Source organism: Cervus elaphus, chromosome 11 (genome assembly GCF_910594005.1).
Source record: "Cervus elaphus chromosome 11, mCerEla1.1, whole genome shotgun sequence".
Taxonomy (NCBI): Eukaryota; Metazoa; Chordata; class Mammalia; order Artiodactyla; family Cervidae; genus Cervus; species Cervus elaphus.
In genome coordinates, this window is record NC_057825.1 from 8,274,144 (window position 1) to 8,292,493 (window position 18,350).

The 18,350-nt window shown below is 56.4% G+C and overlaps 2 protein-coding genes and 1 non-coding gene across 5 annotated transcripts in view; 2 read left to right on the top strand and 1 right to left on the bottom strand.

Annotated features, from left to right (window-relative positions):
- Nucleotides 1–10,262, top strand: part of FAM102A (family with sequence similarity 102 member A) — a 34,969-nt gene extending 24,707 nt beyond the window's left edge. For 2 of the 3 annotated variants that reach the window (XM_043916763.1, XM_043916765.1), the window contains exons 4-11: nucleotides 817–933; nucleotides 2,544–2,590; nucleotides 2,751–2,905; nucleotides 4,951–5,055; nucleotides 5,144–5,342; nucleotides 5,791–5,912; nucleotides 6,047–6,116; nucleotides 7,462–10,262. In XM_043916763.1, coding sequence (XP_043772698.1) covers nucleotides 817–933; nucleotides 2,544–2,590; nucleotides 2,751–2,905; nucleotides 4,951–5,055; nucleotides 5,144–5,342; nucleotides 5,791–5,912; nucleotides 6,047–6,116; nucleotides 7,462–7,507 — 861 coding nt within the window. In that variant the 3' untranslated portion in view covers nucleotides 7,508–10,262. The remainder of the gene's footprint in view (nucleotides 1–816; nucleotides 934–2,543; nucleotides 2,591–2,750; nucleotides 2,906–4,950; nucleotides 5,056–5,143; nucleotides 5,343–5,790; nucleotides 5,913–6,046; nucleotides 6,117–7,461) is intronic. The other variant, XM_043916764.1, reaches the window with a different exon arrangement.
- Nucleotides 10,263–11,723: 1,461 nt separating this feature from the next.
- LOC122704156 lies at nucleotides 11,724–11,792 on the bottom strand. The gene has a single exon (XR_006343773.1). It is a non-coding gene; the product is annotated as a small nucleolar RNA SNORD38 (small nucleolar RNA).
- A 1,672-nt stretch (nucleotides 11,793–13,464) lies between these two features.
- Nucleotides 13,465–16,555, top strand: DPM2 (dolichyl-phosphate mannosyltransferase subunit 2, regulatory). The gene is made up of 4 exons (XM_043917124.1): nucleotides 13,465–13,603; nucleotides 13,892–13,981; nucleotides 14,746–14,848; nucleotides 15,864–16,555. The coding sequence occupies exons 1-4, from the start codon at nucleotides 13,601–13,603 to the stop codon at nucleotides 15,920–15,922; spliced, it is 255 nt and encodes an 84-aa protein (XP_043773059.1). The 5' UTR covers nucleotides 13,465–13,600; the 3' UTR covers nucleotides 15,923–16,555.
- Nucleotides 16,556–18,350: the final 1,795 nt, after the last annotated feature.

Below are 18,350 nucleotides of genomic sequence, written 5' to 3' on the forward strand. Positions count from 1 at the left end.
TCTGACACTGATCAGGCCTCATTTCAGTCCTGGCTCTGCTGGCTAAGGTGTGTGAGACCCTGAGCAGGTCACTTGCCCGCTCTGAACCTTAATTTCTGGGTCTGAAGCATGCGCCCTACACTCTGCAGTAGAGACTTGCATGCAACAGGTGCTCAATGAAAGTCCCCGCTTAGCCTGATTTGTCCTCCAGGTCCCTAAGCCCAGCACCCACCCCCCGCACCCCAACCTCCAGGTCTGGCAGACATGCCTTCCGCCCAGGAGGCCTTCTCAGCTCATCCACCCTGTTCTTCCACTTTCTCACTTCCCTCCCTACCCCGGGCTCCCTTCTGCATCCCGTGATGGCTCGGGGTTCCCACCAGCCCCTGGCTCCTGCCCCCACCAAGGTCTCCTGCCCGCCCAGCAGAGTGCCCCCCACCCATCCACCCACCCACCCCAGCGCCAAGTTCCCACGGGCCTGGCCTCCCCTCCTGCCCGCTGGCCTGGGGGCTCCCACAGCACGGCCTTGTTCCCCCGGGAACAGTGCGTCTGTGTCGCAGACAACAATGTCCTTTCATCTCGGGCGCTGCCCCAGTGCATGCCGGGACGCGGCACAAAGGGTGCTTTGTGCAGCCCGGGGATGTGAGCTCCTGGCTTTGCCACACGGAGCCGCCAGCCGGGGCCTGTGTCCTTGGGTGCCGGTTATGCAATAGCCCGTCGGGGCTCCGGGGCGGGCCCGGGGCTCCGGCCCCCCCGCCCCCGGCCCAGCTCACCTCTGGGCCACCAGCCCTGCACCCACACTCCCCTCAGCCTCCCGCCCTCTCCTCTGTCCCCGCGCAGCTGGGCTTCACCGACCTGAACCTGGCGGAGTTTGCAGGGTCGGGCTCCACGGTGCGCTGCTGCCTGCTGGAGGGCTACGACACGAAGAACACCCGACAGGACAACTCCATCCTCAAGGTACTGGGGGCTCTGGGCCTCGTCCGCCCCTCCCGCCCAGGGGCCGGGGCGGGGGCGGGCCACCTCCCTGTCAGAGGCCCCCGGGGAGCTGCGAAGAACACAGGTTCTCACCCCAGACGGACAGGAAGAGACGCTGGAAAGACCTGGGCCCTGGGGTCAGGAAACCCGCCTAGGAGGCCTGACTCGGCCACTGGCCTGTTTCACCCACCATAATCAGAGCTCAGGGGGTGGACCCCAACAGTCTCTGGTGGTGAGACCAGCGCCCCTTATCTCGTGGTGCCCGACCACAGCCTGGCAGGGAGTGGTGTCTCTTCCTGGCCCCAGTTTTGCACAGGAGGGGCTCAGGCACAGCGGTTTGATCATCTACCCGAAGGCACAGCAAAGCTGGCACCTGACCCTGCAGCCCAGCTCCTAACCACTGGCCCACATGACGCAAGGCCACCTGAGCTCCAGCACCGGGGTGTGGACGGACCTGCTGTCCCAGGACCCGGCAGACCCAGGCAGCTGCCTCCTGAACCTCTGAGGACAGAGATATCGGGGCGTCCACTGCCAGCGCACCTCTCTTCCTCTACTCCACACCCTTCCACCTGGCTGAGAAAACAGTCTTGTCCTAACCACAGCCCCGAGAGCTGACCCAGCGGGAGCGTGCTGTGTCCGGCAGAGCTGGGCAGGAGGTGCTAGGGCCTCCTGGACCTTTTGCAGAAGAAGCCAGAGGCCCCTGGAAAGGTCCAGGCTAGCTCTTGGGAGAGCCAGGGCCTCAGTGCATCCTCAGACCAGATCAAGGGGGCCTCGGGTCCAAGGCCAGCTCCCCCACGTCCTGTCTGCAGGACCTTAGACAGTCATTTATTTCCCCTGAGTCTGAGTCTCAGTTCCTGTGTCTGCAGCCGGGGGCCACCACGTACGTGGCAGGTTGCTATCACAGCCAAATGAAATAACCCATTAAAAATCTCAGCCTCACCCCAGCAGGCACCGGTTTTGTGGGAGGTATCCCTGGGATTCTCCTTCTCACCCCATCACCTGTCACTTCATCCTAGCCCCAATTCGGGGACCCAGATCTTGCCTTGTTTGAACCATTGCTGAACTCTTTGCCCAAGTGGATGTTAAATGTTTCTAATGACTTCTTGCTTTGCTTTATTCAACAAACTTTCACACACCCGTGCCCTCTGTTTTGGCCTCTGAACCCTCACACCGTGTCAGGCGGGGTGGGCCCCTCCCCTCCCCACCGGGTAGGCATCAAGAGCTGCCCTCCCACCTGCCTCGCCCTTTCTGGGGGCCGTGAGGATGGAGAGTGTCTGCAGCCCCACCCTTGAGGGTTCCACAGTCTAGTCGTCATTCTGAAATGACAGTAGCCGACTTTCACTCCTCACTCACTCCATGCCAGGTGCCCCAGGCATCCTCTCTGCCATCCCATGAGGCAGGCGTTAGGATCAGTTTTGTCCTCTGCACAAGGAAACTTCAGTGAAGTTTGATGGTGTCACCAGGGCCAGCAAGGGACAGAGATGGGATCAGAGTCCAAGCTCATCTGAAGCCAGATCAGGGGGGGCCAGGCACCTGTGGGGGAGCTGGTGGGGTTGGATGGGGCGTGGCTGATCTCCCCGGCTTTTGCACAGGTCACTATTGGAATGTTCCTGCTCTCGGGAGACCCCTGCTTCAAGACGTGAGTGCTGGTGCAGGCCAGCTGAGGGGTGGGGGCTCTGTCCTGGACATTGTGGGGGGCGGGGCAGGGACTCTTCCCTCCTCCAGGCTCATGGGGTCCCCTGTCTTCTCCTGACCCCAAGCTAGGGCACCCCAGTCACACCCCTCTCCGTTTTCCCTAGGCCGCCGTCCACTGCCAAGTCCATCTCCATTCCAGGCCAGGATTCCTCCCTGCAGCTGACGTGTAAGGGTGGCGGGACCAGCCGTGGTGGCAGCAGCAGCAACTCTCTGACGGGGTCCCGGCCCCCCAAGGCCCGGCCCACCATCCTCAGCTCAGGTACCGTTCCCCACCTGCCCTCCGCACTCCTCCTGGGACTAAGGCTTTCACCTCCCTCAGTCCCTAGGTCCCAAGGGGGGACCCTTGCTGAGCAGAGAAAGCCAGTGGGGTGGTGTTCACCCATCCTTGGTCCGTTGGGTGGGCATCTGCGCCCCTCCCATGATCCGGGCTCTGCCTGGCCCCAGAATCACAGCAGCGCCTTGGACTGAGATGGATCAGGTTGCTGGCCTCGTGGCTCTCCCTGTTGAGCAGGAGAGACAGGGGTCAATGAACAATAAATATATCAAATGCTTGTCCGCCTAGAACTGTGACGAGAACTGGAAGAGAGATATAGAAGGTATCCGCCTGGGGACAACCAGGGAAAGCTCCCTGAAGGGATGTCATTTGAGCTGAATCTGGGGTGTATTGTGCCATGTTCCTGGCAGAGGGACATGCTAGGAGCTCTTGTTCTGCTCCTTGCTTTGTGACCCTGACCGGCCGTTTTACCTCTCAGGTCTCAGCATCATCCTCTGCAAAGTGGGATCAGCAGTAGTAACCACATCTGGGTTGCTCTGGGGAGGAACTGAGTAAATGCATGTGCCTTTCCTGGCACCTGGGTCGTTCTATTTCCCAGCATGTTTCCATTGAATTATCATTATTACTAATGTTACAAAAAATGCAAATGAGCCTGACTCCCCAGAGGAGTGGGTGTGGCAGTTAAGAGGGGGAGGTACTACCAGGAAAGGAGCCCAGTGCTGTAAGGGGTGGAGTAGGCCCTCCCCCAACAAAGCATGAGCCTTGGTACCTGCACCCCGTCCCTGGGGGTGAGCTCAGAGCTGGGAGGTGGACAACCCCCAAGCTGATCGGTAAGCAGGGTGGCACATGGTGGCCCTAACCTGTGCCACAAGAACAGTGAGGGCACGAGGCCTCAGATCCTGTTTGCTGGGTTGAGTCTGCCCCCAGGGCTGGGAGCTGAGAGGGACCCTCTGACCCCGAGGGCCAGCTTTCCTGCCCTCCCATTTTTCCTGCACACCAGCCAGGTGGGGCCCAGAGCGGAAAGCTGGGCTTCTCCCTGCCTCAGCCTGGGGGCTGCATGCAGGAATGGGGGCTTCCCAGTTACACTGCTCTCTCCAGCTTCAGGGTGGGGTCCCCAGAGGAGCAATCTGGGGACCAGGGCACCCCAGCACATGTGGTGCTTTTTGTGTAAGAAAAGAGATGCTTCTCCCACGTTGGGTGGGAATTTGAGCCCCACAAGCCTCTCTCTCCCTGCAGCCCCTCAGAGGCAGAGAACCTGCCGGGACTTGAAAAGCCTTGTGGCTTTGGGTGGGGACACAGACAGGCCTACGGTCCAGGCTATGACCTGGGTGTGCTCATGTCTGAAGAGGATGGAAGAGTCTTTGCTTCCTGGGTAGACCAGAAGGACCGGTGGGTGGGTGGGTGCTCTCTGAGCCCTGGGCAGACCCTGCTTGGTTCCCTGTATCTCTTGCTGCCAGTGCCTCAAAGTGTGTTCCACACCCTTATTTACTCCACTCCAGCTACACAGACCCCAGCTCATTGAAGCCTCAGGGCCTTTGCTTATGCTGTTCCCTGGGTCTGGAAGGCCTTTTCTCTGATGCCTTACCTAGCCTGCTCCCTGCCAGACATCCTGAAGGTCTTTCATTAAGGCCACCTCCTCAGAGAAGCCTTCCCTGATTTCAGACTGGATTTCAGACCCGCCCTCCCTTCATATGCTCCCTGCTGTGGGCCATTGGCCAGTTATGGTTAATTATGGGTCATTTTTGTCCTACGTTCTTCCTTCCCACTACTGGGTGCCTGTGACACCCTGTCTCCTGTCCCCCAGCACCCAGTAGAGCACCCCCCCCCCCAATATTTGTGGAATGAAGGAATGATCCTGGGTTAGAGTGCTGACCTGTAGCTCAGGACAGGTTGCTGCCCCCCCGAACCTCGGTTTTTCCATCTCTTAAGTGGAAATACATAGTGTGCCCCGCCCCCCACCCCGCCACATTCAGTGAGAGGACTAGTGAGAAGCGAGCATACTGGTCACCCCTGCCCCTCCCGGCCTCCAGGGGTTCCGGAGGAGCCAGACCAGAACCTGTCCAGCCCCGAGGAGGTGTTCCATTCCGGCCACTCCCGCAACTCCAGTTACGCCAGCCAGCAGTCCAAGATCTCGGGTGAGTGCCCGCCCGCCCGCCCTCCCCATGCCCTTGGCCTCCCAGCCTCCCCGACCCCCCGCGTCATGACCTGCACCCCACCGCCCAGCAGGCTACAGCACAGAGCACTCGCGCTCCTCGAGCCTCTCGGATCTGACGCACCGCCGGAACACGTCCACCAGCAGCAGCGCCTCGGGCGGCCTCAGCATGGCCGTGGAGGGGCCCGAAGGCAGCGAGCGCGAGCACCGGCCCCCCGAGAAGCCGCCGCGGCCGCCCCGGCCCCCGCATCTGTCGGAGCGCTCGTTCCGGTAAGCCTCACCGCAAGTGCTGCTGGAGAGCAGCGCCCTCTGGTGGCTCTCGGAACCTCTCCTCCCCCTGTAACACCGGGGCAGCTGGGCCCCGCTGGCTGGGCGGCCTTGGGTGCGTGGCCGTCGAACCAGCTGAGGCTCCGTGCTGGCCGCACCAGGCCTGGCGCGCATGCTCAGTGGGCGGATGGTGCGGGTGGTCTAGCGTACCCTGGGGCCCGCCTGCTTCCGCGCTCTGCGGCCTCTCAGAGGCTGGCACTTAACCTCCCAGGGCCTCTGCGGCCTCCTCTCTAAAACCAGGTCACAGCAGCATCCGCACGGTAGAGTTGATGTGACGGTTCAATGAACATGTCTGGACCTGCTTCCAAGTGCACTCGGAGGGTCCTGAGTGCGGTGGAGGGGGACTGGGTCCTATGGTCGTGTGACTTTCCTGACTCCCGCCCCACCCCAGGAGGAAGAAGGACTCGGTGGAGAGCCACCCGACCTGGGTGGATGACACGCGCATTGACGCTGATGACATCGTAGAGAAGATCATGCAGAGCCAGGACTTCACGGAAGGGAGCAATACTGAGGGTGAGCTGCCAGTGCAGGTGGGGTGCAGGGGTTGGTGCCGGGGTGGGCAGCCAGCAGTGACAGGGGGACAGTGCCTGGGGGCTCCCTGGCTTCGCTGCCCCATTCAGCTTCCATCTTCCCCGGTGTTCCCACAGACAGCAACCTCCGGCTGTTCGTGAGCCGCGATGGCACCACCACCCTGAGTGGTATCCAGCTGGCCAACAGGTAGGTCGGGGGGAAGGTTCTGGGTGGGTGACAAGGGTGGCTCTGGGTCCCCGTGGTGAGAGCGTATGGCTTCTGCATCCCACTGACCTGGCTTTGAATGCCAGCTCTTGTTCGTGTGACTTCGGGCCAGTCATATCTGTCTGAGCCTCGGTTTCTCCATCTGTCAAATGATGTGGATCACACCATCTCACCCAGAAACCTGGGACAAATGCCCCAGGGTTGGTTTGGGAGGGTTCTGAGGAACCTTGGAAAATGCCTGGCACAGGGCTTGCCACACAGCAGGGGCTTCATGTATCTTTATTTAAGATCCCACTTTTCTTTTCCTTCCTCTTGGGCCTGGGAGCTCCTAAAAAATGATGATGACGACTCATGTATCTGTTAAACAAATAGTTTCTGCGCACCAGCTCCGATCCACAGTTCTGAGCTAGGTGCTGGGAGTATGGCAGTGAGCAACATAGATTTCTGCTTCATGATGTTCAGAGGCAAGCAGATGTGAGGGCCAAACTTGTGGCTTGAACTCTGCCAGTATATAGAGTATCCTCGAAATCATTCATTTACAGTATGCTGGTCTGTGTGCCTGGCTCATTGAATGAATGAGTGGAGGAACTTACCACCTGCAGGGCTGTGCTGAAGCCTTTACTCCTGGTTCTTGTGGGCCAGATGGGAAAGTGCCCATTTAACATCTAGGGCCAGAGCAGTAGGAGGCTTGGCTGGGCTACACTGGGTCCTCAGACCTGCCTTCTGGTGTTGTTTGGCTGACGCCTGCTGGCCGAGGCTCAAAGTTGCAACTGCCATCTTTGCGTGGCCTAGGCTGCCCCTAGTGGGGTGGGCAGAAAGGAAAGAGGGCACTTCTTGGGGCTTTGTGACTTCCCTCTCCAGCCCCCTCTGAGGATGAGGAAACTGAGATTGAGCTGCATACTGCACCCCAAATGACCACAACCCTGCCAGTGGGCCTGGCCTCGGTGGGAAAAGCTGATCAAGCTTCCCAACCTTCTACTGCACTTTCAGCAAGCCCCATAATCCCTCTAAACATCAGTTTCTTTATCTGTCAAGTGGGCTTGCTGCAGATCCTCTCTGCCTGAATTGCTGTGAGGATGGGCACAGCACACCCCAGCATGTGAGCTGCTGGAACCCAGGGGGGCTTGGACATGGTCTGTGCAAGCTCTGTGATTCCACAGGCTCAGGTACTTAACATCTGTGTTACCCTGGGCAGGTGACTCAACTTCTCTGAGACTCAGTTTCTCTCTCTGCAAAATGGGGCCAGTTAACAGTGCTTGTGAAGTACCTCCCAGGGCTGGCCCAGAGGACCATCAGGGAGGACAAGCTGACCTCTTTCTCCCCACAGGGTCTCCTCTGGGGTCTATGAGCCAGTCGTGATTGAAAGCCATTGAGGAGCAGGTGCCCCGGCTGGAGAAGGGCCCTGCCTTCACGGGCGTCCAGACCCGCATCATTCCACAGGGGACCTTCGCCTTCGGATCACCATCCATGCTGCCTCTCATCTGTGCCTCCTCCATGCACTCCAGCCCCAAAGCATCATTCCATTGACCTCCCATCTATGCTGGGATGCTCATGGCCCGCCAGGGCCCCGGGCACCACTGTGAATATTCTCCTCTGAACCACTAGAGGGCAGGACACATGGGCCCATGAAGCAGGTGGGCAGAGACCCATGGCGGGCGCTGCCCCTCTGAGACCCACCTGGGCCCTTGGTGAGGACATTCAGCAGTTCCTGCACATGCAGGGAGGCTGGTGGCCGCGGGCCCTCTGTCCTGTGTCCCTGTTCACTCCAGGAGCGCTGGCTCAGCCCTGGCAGGGCCTCACTCCATTGCCCCCTTGTCCTTGGAGGGGCAGTCCACCCCCCGGAATCCTGCCACCGTGGCCCTCTGACTGCTTAGTGCTTCAGCCGTCCCTCCCCTGCGTCCCGGGGGACCTGCTGGCGGCCTCCTCCGGGAAACCAAGACCTCAAACCTCACCTGTGCTCCGGATTGAGACCCCACCTCCCCTGCAGCGAATGTTCTCCTGCTGCCCGGCAGCCTGCACTTTGCACACGCTTGTCTCCAGCACAGCGCCCTGGCCCTCGCCTGCCCATCCACTGAGCCCTTCCCAAGGATCCCTGGGCACTGCCTGCCGTGCGGTCAGCAGCCCAGCCCTCGCAGCCCGGCTGGAACGTGGCACTGCCCCTGCCCCTCCCTGCCCTCTCCAGTTGGCTCCAGCTCAGGCCTGAGCCCCCTGCTGAGAAAGGTCTGAGCCTGAGCAGCGGTTCCCCTCTGCCCGGGGCTGGGTCCTGGGCAGCTAGCTTCTGTTAATGAAGCCAGGAAAGGTGCCTCCCAAGGCCCTGGAGGTCAGCAGCCCGGCTGGGCTGGGTTTGCCAAGCCAAGCACCCTTTCTCTCCCCTCAGGCTCAGCTGGCCCAGGCCGGGGCCGATGCGGAGAGGCAGATGGGCTGTAGCTGGACTGGCCCGGAGCTGGCTTCCTGGCCAGAAAAGCCTCAGCCAACCTCTGAAGACATGCCCTCTCTGGGCAAAGGAGAGGGCGGGGTGGGGGGGGGGTTCCATTAAGGGGGTTTTCCCAGCGGGGAGCAGTCTGGCCCTGCCCCCGCCCCTACCCCTCGCTATACCCTCTGCTCTCAGCACTTTCCCCTGGCCTTGTCCTTGTTACTTGCTTGAAGGTGGGTTCTGGCTGCCCGCCAGTCCCTGGACAGACTCCCCCGACACTCTAAATTTCACTCATTTTGTATAAACCCAGCAGGCTGGTGTTTGCGTAGCCCCATACCTTTTTCCTTTTCTTTCCTGATTGTTTGTTTTTTCTTTTCTTTTTCTTTCCTTCCTCCCTTTCATTTTCTTTTTTTAAGAGTTCACAGTTTGGTATTTCCTCCTCCCCCAGGCGAGGGGAGGTGCTTCTGTTCTCCCCCTACCCGCTGGCTGGGTCCCAGCAGGGCTGGGGATCTGGGGTGGGGGGTGGGGGGTGCCCTTCCCAGGCTGGGAGGGGTCCTTGCCTTCTGCCCCACTGGCAAGAATTGGACTTGGTCTTGGAACCTCCTGGCATTGGGACCAGAGCATTTCTAGGATTTCTGTTGTTTTTAACGCCCTAACCCTTTTAGAAAATGAATGTGAGAAGGTGCCTGCCAAGGCAGGATGGAGCGTTTGCTCTGGCTGGGGAAGGCTCTGGTCAGCTCTGCAGGTCCCTTCCTGCTCCACAGACACCTGGCACTTTAAAAGGGAGCTGGCCGCACTGTCTGCAGTTGAAGTGACCCCCAGAAGATGGGGGAACGCTGTCCTTCCCTTCTGTATCTGCACGACCTCAGCCCAGTGAGGCGATGTATTCAGGGTGTCTTTAGGGTCTGAGTCAACATTCTGGGGGCTTCAGGCATAAGATAGCTGGTTTTGGTGCTGTTGGGGAGAATTCCCCATACCAGGAACCCCAGCCCCACCCTAGGCGAGGTCTGAATTTGACAGTCACCCCAGAAGGAGACAGAGCCTGCCACACCCTCCCATGCCAGGCCCTGGGCCAGGGTAACTGGACTGACAGAATTCGGCCACAACCAAATCGATGCTGGCTGGAGCCGGAGGCCTGGAGCCCCGGAGCCCCAGCCTCATCCCCACATGGGAGCCCTTTCTTCGACCCTCTGGTCCCCTCAAGCTCAGTCAATTCCCATTAGGTGCCCACAGCTCTGGACTAAAAATCCTATATTTAGAAAGAGATAGAATATATTAGAGATATTTTTGGAAAGGAATTGGTCTATGCAATGCCAGTTTGGAATCTTCTTGAAAGACAGTTTAACGTTTTTACTAGGAGATTTAAAGAAAAGAAAGGTCTACAATATTTTTAGGTTGTTTCTTGTTTTTTTTTTTTTTTTCTGGTCACCCCACAAACCGACCACATGGCATGATCCGCCAAGATGGAGAATGCCCATGGTCTCCTCTCTTTCGGGAGATGAGCAGGGAGATGGGGGGAGGGGAGGCTTTTTGTTTTTTTTTTTAAACACCCCTCCTTTCTAACAGAATGTTACCATCACCACCCCCTGATTCAGTGGGCTGTGTCTGTCCCAGCTTCTGTTGTAGAAAATAACCTTGTAAGGGGAAATCAGCCTAGTGTCAGTGTCTTGGTTTGGGGGGGGCGGGGATTAAATGTTGCAGATTTTGTTATGGCATGTTGGTTCTTGCTTGTTTTACTGAGTTGAATCCCGGGTCACAGATGGCATCAGAAGGGAGCCAGACGTAGGAGATGACACTCTGGGGGTGAGAGAGACGTCGGTGGCCGGGGTTCTTGGTTGTCCTGGCTGCAATCATTACAATTATTATCACTGTTACTACTACACATTCGTTGGGAGGAAACTTAGGCCCAGGAAGGGCAGTTTCTTGCCAACCTCACACTTACAAGGTGGCAGCTCTGACCTCAGAGCCCAAGTTCAAACCTCCCCAGGGTCAGGTGGCCTCTAACAAGCACGCCTGAGGACCAATGACTGCTTGTGCCTCAGCTTTCGCAGCTGCAAATGGGGCTGTGGATCAAATTAGGAGGTGGGTATACAGGAGGGCTCTTGACCCACCCGAGGGACGCTAAGAGTTTTCCCAGCCTCCCTAAAGCCACAGGCCAGCATTGTCTCCAGGCTTGGACCACCTCACTCCCTGCCCTTGACTCAAGTTCCTGAAGAGCTGGCATGGCCACCAAGCTCTGGGAAAGGCAAGTCACCCTGGGCCTTTCATGAGCTCAGAAATGGCAGGAATCCTCAGGGCTCTGGACAAGCTGGAAGGGACCAGACTACCAGGCCTTGTCCCAGCCCAAGCACTGCATTATCTTCACCCATTCTCAGCGCTGATGCCTGCTTATGCCCCAGAAAACCCTGGAGACTGATTCTCAGCCCCTTCCTCGGTTCTGTGCACACCTGGGGAGGGATGAGTTGGCTCCTGGCTGAGCCCCAATTCTCCTGAGACAGAGAGGGAAGGAATAGGCTGTAAGGTCCAAAAAAAGTTTGCTCCTTTGAAACAGTAATGCTCAGTGGTGGCTCAGACAGTAAGAATCTGTTCAATCCCTGGGTCAGGAAGATCCTCTGGAGAAGCGAATGGCTAGCCATTGCAGTATTCTTGCCTGGAGAATTCCATTGACAGAGGAGCCTGGTGAGCTACAGTCCAGTTCAGTTTAGTTCAGTTGCTCAGCTGTGTCCGACTCTGCGACCCCGTGGACTGCAAAACGCCAGGCCTCCCTGTCCATCAACAACTCCCGGAGTTTACTCAAACTCATGTCCATTGAGTTGGTGATGCCATCCAACCGTCTCATCTTCTGTCATCCCCTCTCCTCCTGCCTTCAATCATTCCCAGCATCAGGGTCTTCTCAAATGAGTCAGCTCTTCACATCAGGTGGCCAATGTATTGGAGTTTCAGCATCAGTCCTTCCACTGAATATTCAGGACTGAATTCCTTTAGGATGGACTGGTTGGATCTCCTTGCAGTCCAAGGGACTCTCAAGAGTCTTCTCCAACACCACAGTTCAAAAGCATCAATTCTTCGGTGCTCAGCTTTCTTTATAGTCCAACTCTCACATCTATACATGATTAATGGAAAAACCATAGCTTTGACTAGACAGAACTTTGTTGGCAAAATGTCTCTGCTTTTTTTTTTTTTTTCCAAAGGCTTTCATCTCTCTCCCTTCAGTAGCAGAACTGGACGGAGTTTTCATCACAAGATCTCTGCTTTTTAATATGCTATCTAGGTTGGTCATAATTTCCTTCCAAGGAGTAAGCGTCTTTTAATTTCATGGCTGCATTGACCATCTGCAGTGATTTTGGAGCCCAAAAAAATAAAGTCTGTCAGTTTCCACTGTTTCCCCATCTATTTGCCATGAAGTGATGGGACCAGATGCCATAATCTTAGTTTTCTGAATGTTGAGCTTTAAGCCAACTTTTTCACTCTCTTCTTTCACTTTCACCAAGAGGCTCTTTAGTTCTTTGTTTTCTGCCATAAGGGTGGTGGGTGTCATCTGCGTATCTGAGGTTATTGATATTTCTCCCAGCAATCTTGATTCCAGCTTGTGCTTCATCCAGCCCAGCGTTTCTCATGATGTACTCTGCATATAAGTTAAATAAGCAGGGTGACAATATACAGTCTTGACCTACTTCTTTCACTATCTGGAACCAGTCCATGAGCTTGCAAAGAGTCAGACATGACTAAGCACAACTTTCACTTGTTTTTTTCCATGCTAAGTGAAAAATCAATATATAAAATGATGGGGGGAAAATGTTCCTCTCAGCTTTGCGATGGGCTCAGACAACCCAAAGAGACAGATGCGGCCAGCAGGAGCAAGCCACGCCTGGTTCAGACTCGATCTTTGCATGCCCCTGCCCCCCTCCCCTCCAAGTGAAGACAGCACAGGGAGAGCCTGGCATTGCCAGATGCTATTCTCTATAGCACTGCAGAAGTCACCAAAATCTTAAAGCTGGTTGACTGATTCAAAGCTCCCAGTTGTGCCAAGCCTCGTTCTGGGCACTAGGGATACATACCCTTTCCTCAGGGAGCTCACAGTCAAGTGGGCCAGGTCAACAAGTAAATCAGATAATTAAAACGCAGTGATGGGGCTTCCCTGGTGGCTCACTGGTAAAGAATCCACCTGCCAGTGCAGGAGACTAGGTTGGATCCTTGATCCAGGAGGCCCCCACATGCTGCGGAGCAGCTAAGCCCTCTGCGTCTCAAGTATAGCCTGTGCTCATAGAGCCTGTGAGCCGCAGCTACTGAAGCCCGCATGCCCTACAGCTCGTGCTCTGCAACGAAAAAGCCACGGCAATAAAAGGCTCTGCACGGCAACTAGAGAAGAGCCCTCGCAGCGACGAAGACCCAGCGCGGCCAAAAATAAATAAAATTAAAAAACAGAAAGGCAGTGACAAGCGTCTTCCTGGTGAGGCACTTGGGGCTGTGAAGCACAGAGGAAGGGACCCCGGCTCCTCTTTCTCCTCCCACCCTAGGCGGGTCCTTGAACTTTTTCTTTACCTTACCCTCAACAGACACGTTCGGGCCTGGGGACCAGGAAGTAGCGCCCTCGGGTGGTGGAGTCAGCTATACACCACTGACTCAGACTGTGATCTCCTGAAAAGTTCTTGCCCCTCTCTTGAGCCTCCTTTTCCGTACCTGAAACACGGGACTTCTGACCATTCACCCACATCCTGTTCTGGCTTTAGGACTCTTAGATATTGAGAGATGGGCTTTTTTTTTTTTTTCCTCGGGCGAGTTTGACAGGACCGAGCCCACAAGTGCCAAGCCTATCTCGGTTCCTCAACTCGGTCTCACTGCGGAGAGATTCCGGAACGCGTCACAGAATGTCCTCGAGAAACTACATTTCCCGACATGCAAAGAGGAGGCGGTGCCCGCCCGTCTCCGGCGACGAGGTCCCGGACCATCCTGAGGACTACGACTCCCGGCGTGCCCCGCGGCTCAAGGCCAGAAGGGCCCGGATCCGGAACCGGATGGGGCTTGCGTCTCCGGTGCCTGAAGCGCTGGGGAAATGGTGAGCTTGAGGCCGAGTGTCGGCAATGGGGGCGTCTGGGAGGTGGGGGTCTTGGGTCTGCTCGGGAGCTGGGGCTTGAGCACTCGGAGCCGGTATCGCTCTCCCGCCGTCCCATCGTACGAGTGATAAGACTTTGGCCCGGTACTTTCTCTTCCGACCTAGAAAAGATACCTAGTCAGTCACGTCACATGTGTCAGCTGAGTAAATGGACGTGATCGGGCCGCAACGACCCCCACTCCTTCCTAAACGGAGGATCTCTCACTCAGTTGAATCTTCCCTTTTCTGCAGGCCACGGGAACAGACCAGGTGGTGGGACTCGGCCTCGTCGCCCTTAGCCTGATCATCTTCACTTATTACACCGCCTGGGTAATTCTCTTGGTATGTGTGCCTCCCCGCCCTCTCTCACCTCCCATCCCTGGATCTTGAAGCCAACTCCTCACATCATTTTAGCGGGCACTGTGCTAGGTGCTGTCACTGCATATCTCATGAAAGCTCCAGGACAGCACTGTGAGGAAGATGGTAACAGGTGCCCCTATTTTATAGGCGAGGAAGCAGAAGCTCTAGGGGAGGGCTCCGGGTGGAATCCTTAACCACTCCACTGCGAGGTCCTGTCCTTGATTTGCTTTGCTTTTGATGGGAGTTCTAGTCCTTCTGGTTATCCTGTGGGCGCTTGGGCATGACAATCCCAGTGGATTTTGTCAGAGTGTTTAGCATTTTTTTTTCCCCGTGGGAAATCTTTTTTGGTTACTGCTTTAAAAGTGCAGTGTTTGTTTGAAGGGCAAAATCTTGCAGAAGTCGGTATCCTTTGGAGAAAAATGTTAGTAAAGAAAACCTTGGAGTCCTGGTTGGGAATCACTCGTGGATTCCTCATGTCCCCTTTGTCCTTGCCAAGTTGTGAGGGCAAGTCCTACCAGGTCTCTAGCCCCAACTTTGGGCAAGCACCAGTCAAGTGCCCAGTACACAACCATTAGATAACTGAAGGAAGGGAACAAACCAAGGCACCCAGAGTGCTATCATCTTAGAGAAAAGCAAATGCAGTGCTTTGATGGGGTCAACCCCTGAGATGGAGGAGGTGGGCTATTTGGACTTGGGGAGCTGAGCAGAGCAAGGAACACTCACTAGAGCTCTGCCTTTGATGCCAGCCATTCATCGACAGTCAGCATGTCATCCACAAGTATTTCCTGCCCCGAGCCTATGCCATTGCTATCCCACTGGCTGCCGGCCTCCTGCTGCTCCTGTTTGTGGGTAAGTTCCCCCAACCCTGCACAGGGTGTCTTGGGGACCCCATGACCCCCTCCCAATACTGAACATGCTGCTACACTTCATCACTCACTGTACATCTGCTTGAGGCTCCTTACCCCCCAACTCATGTCCTGGTGTTTCCCTGTTCATCCTTCAGGGCTGTAAGTCAGTCTTCCCAATGCCTCAGGCTCACTGGAATCTAATGGGATGTCTCCCTCTTTCTTGCTCCCTCCACCACCACTGCTCTGCTCACACCTCTCACCTCTCACCCCCTTGTCACCCTGATTCATGATTCCTGCATCTCTCTATCTCCCAGGGTCTAGCGTGTGGGCCTTATAGGGGCAGGGACTGTGGTTTTATCATTACTATGTCCTCACCCCAAGCACAAGCTGTGGCACTGAGTTGGTGCTCAAGAAAGTGGTTTGGATGAATCAATAATTAGCTCTCTGGATGATGGGGTAGGTGGATGATGGATGCTGAGTGGGTGAGTGGTTTGGTAGATGGACAGGTGGTCGGGTGAGTAGATAGATAGTTGGGTGGATCTTATTCCCTGTAGAATCAGAAACACTAAACTCAGCAAATTGTGTGTGGTAGTCACTCAGCTGATGTTTGTTGAATGAGTGCACGCAGAAGTGTGGCTTGATGAATGATTAGGGAAATGGCCTCCAGGGCATGGCCTGGAGGGCAGTTAGGTAGCTTCTTGGCCTCTTGTGTGGCTCACTGCCATGCTTGGGTCCTGCTCTGGCCTCCCCGGGCTTCCCTTGTGGCCCAGCTGGTAAAGAATCTGCCTGCAATGTGGGAGACCTGGGTTCGATCCCTGGGTTGGGAAAATCCCCTGGAGGAGGGAATGGGTACCCACTCCAGTATTCTGGCCTGAAGAATTCCATGGACTGTGTAGCCCATGGGGTCACAAAGAGTCGGATACAACTGAGCAACTTTTCACTTTCACTTCACTTCCTGGCCTCCCAGCAGTCCTGAGCCAGGATCTTACCTGCCTTTTCTGGTCTGTGTATTCCAGGTATATTCATCACCTACGTGATGCTGAAGAACCAGAAGGATACCAAAAAGGCTCAGTGAAGGCCCAGCAGGAATGAGGCTGCTGGCCCCTTCTCTGCTGCTTCTCCAGGCAGACCCAACGGGGGTGCCCACAGGACCCATCCAGGCACTGAGGCCCCCTCAAGCCTGATTGCCCTGCAGACACCCCTGTGTGATGGAAGCCGTCAGGACTCACCCCTGGCTGACCAGTGCCCTTGCTCCTCCTTCCAGAAGCCAGGGAGAAGTACCTGGAAGTCTCCATCTCACCCCTCTTCTGACTCAGGGCCTGGAAGATGCTGGTCCCCCTCCACATACACACACACCTCCCCTTCAGACCACTATCATTTTTCCCACTGGGTTCTACACTTGCCTCAGTTTCCTTCTTGTCATATGATGGTGTTGGACTTGGCAGGTTCTGGGGCATCACGTGACCTCTCCCCACATGTCCTGCTCCTCCACAAAGGCAGCCTTCCCAGGTCTGACATAGCCCCAGACCCCACAAAGATTTCTGGACCTGGAGAGCCTAGAGGGAGGCCTTGACCTCTAAGGGGCCCCGGGGTACATTAGGTTGGCCACAGGGGGCTCCCCAGATTGACTGCTTCTCCTGGAGGCCCAGCCCCGCAGCCTCAGTGCTGGCCTGATGGGAGAACTGAACAATAAACACTGTTTTCTTTGTCTCAGTGCCATCCCTGACCCAAGGAGCCCAGGGGCTGGGAGCTGGCCTGTGCATTGGTATCAGGTCAGGAGACACTGGTTTGTGCAACGAGGGTGCCTTGGGTACCTCCTGGATTATCCCCGTGCTGGGCAGAGGACAGAGCAGGGGCCAGGACTGGTGTGGATCTGGCCTGGTGCAGCTCACAGCGAGGGAGTCTGGAGGCATGGCCATCTGCCAGACATCACATCAGCCTCTACCTCGCCTCCCCTGTGCCAACCCAGCCAGTGGGCACTGGTATATTAAGGACCCTCAGACCCCTAAAAGCCCAAGCCCATCATCTGTCTTGCACCCAGCAGCCCAACTTAGTGTGACTCTGAGCAGAGGGCCGCTGTGAGCCAGAGGAGGGCTGTTTCCATTGTGTTCCGGTTGACTGGTCCAGGCCTCAGCTCGAGCCCCTGGCAATCCCACCGTGCCTCTCTGGGCAGCCAGCTCTCCCGTTCACAGTGTGAGCCTCTACCCCTCACTTCCTTGGGTGCCCATTCTTCCTCCAGTTAGCAGAGGTGTCCCGCCCCCCTCATCAGGAAAGAGCCCAGCTGCAGGCACACCTGCCCTGTGCTTACCTGTTCCCCTCCCCATCCTCCAGTCCAGGTGGAGCTGCCCTCCTGGACTTGGTCCTGTCCTTTCCTACCACTGTGGCAAGGGCCTGCTTTCTGATGATCCCTCTCAGGGGAACAGCCTCTGCCTCGCAACGTGGTCCTCCAGTGTTAAATGAACGTGTTATAGGCTCCATATAAGGGACCCTTCATCAACCCGTTAACTCCCTCCAGGTCTCTCCCCGTCTCCTCTTCACAACTAAACTTCCCCAAAGGGTATCCACCCCTGCCCCCTGTTTCCTCTCCTCCTGCTGTGCTTGGCAGCCTTCCCGGAGGGCTGCACTCAGACCACCAGTGATGTCCAGTCTTTACATCAGAGGCATGTTCCTTGACCTCCTGCCACATTTGGCCAGTGACATCCCCCCCCACCCCACCCCTGGGTGCGTTCTCAGATGCCGGATGACCCATTCTCCTACTTCTCTCTCTCATATTCATGCTCCTCTCTCCTGCAATGAGAGTGTAGGTTTCTCAGGATTCAGTCACAGGCCTCTTCACCCCACAGTCTTAGGGGCGACCTTATCCTCACCCAGGCTTGCTTCCAGCCCAGCTTTCTCCTGAGCCCAAAGGTGTTGCATGTGTGCCAGCTGCCCACCTGAGATCCCCATCAGATATCACTGACCTTGGCTTTGCTCTTCCACCCCACATCCACCAGACCCAAATCCTATCAATTCTTTCCATTTCTTCCCCCGCCCCAGTCACCTTTCTGATGCAAAGCTACCATCCTCTGCCCTAAATCACCAAAGGTGTCCTCACTTCTCTCCCCACTCTCCCACAATGGCCCCCTCTGTGTACATCTACTTGCACTGGTTCAGCATATACCAGTTTCTCAAAACACCAGTTTGTGCCAGGTTACTGCCAGGAAAGGAGCCTGCCCTCCTTGCACTCTGGGTAGGGGCGAGGGGGATGTAATAAATAAATGAACAAGACAGTCTCTGACAGTGTTAAGCACGATGAAGAAAATAAAAGGGATGTGATCATGACTGAGGCCAGAGTAGGGCAAGGTGATAAGGAATAAAGCAAATCGGGTGTGTGTGTGGTGGTGGTGAGGGGGGTGGGTACTTCACCCAGAAGGAACAGCACCTCCAAAAGCCTGGAGGTTTGAAAGAGGGCCCAGAGCCCCTGTGGATGTGTACTGGGTGCAGGGAGAGTGAGTTGAGAGGAA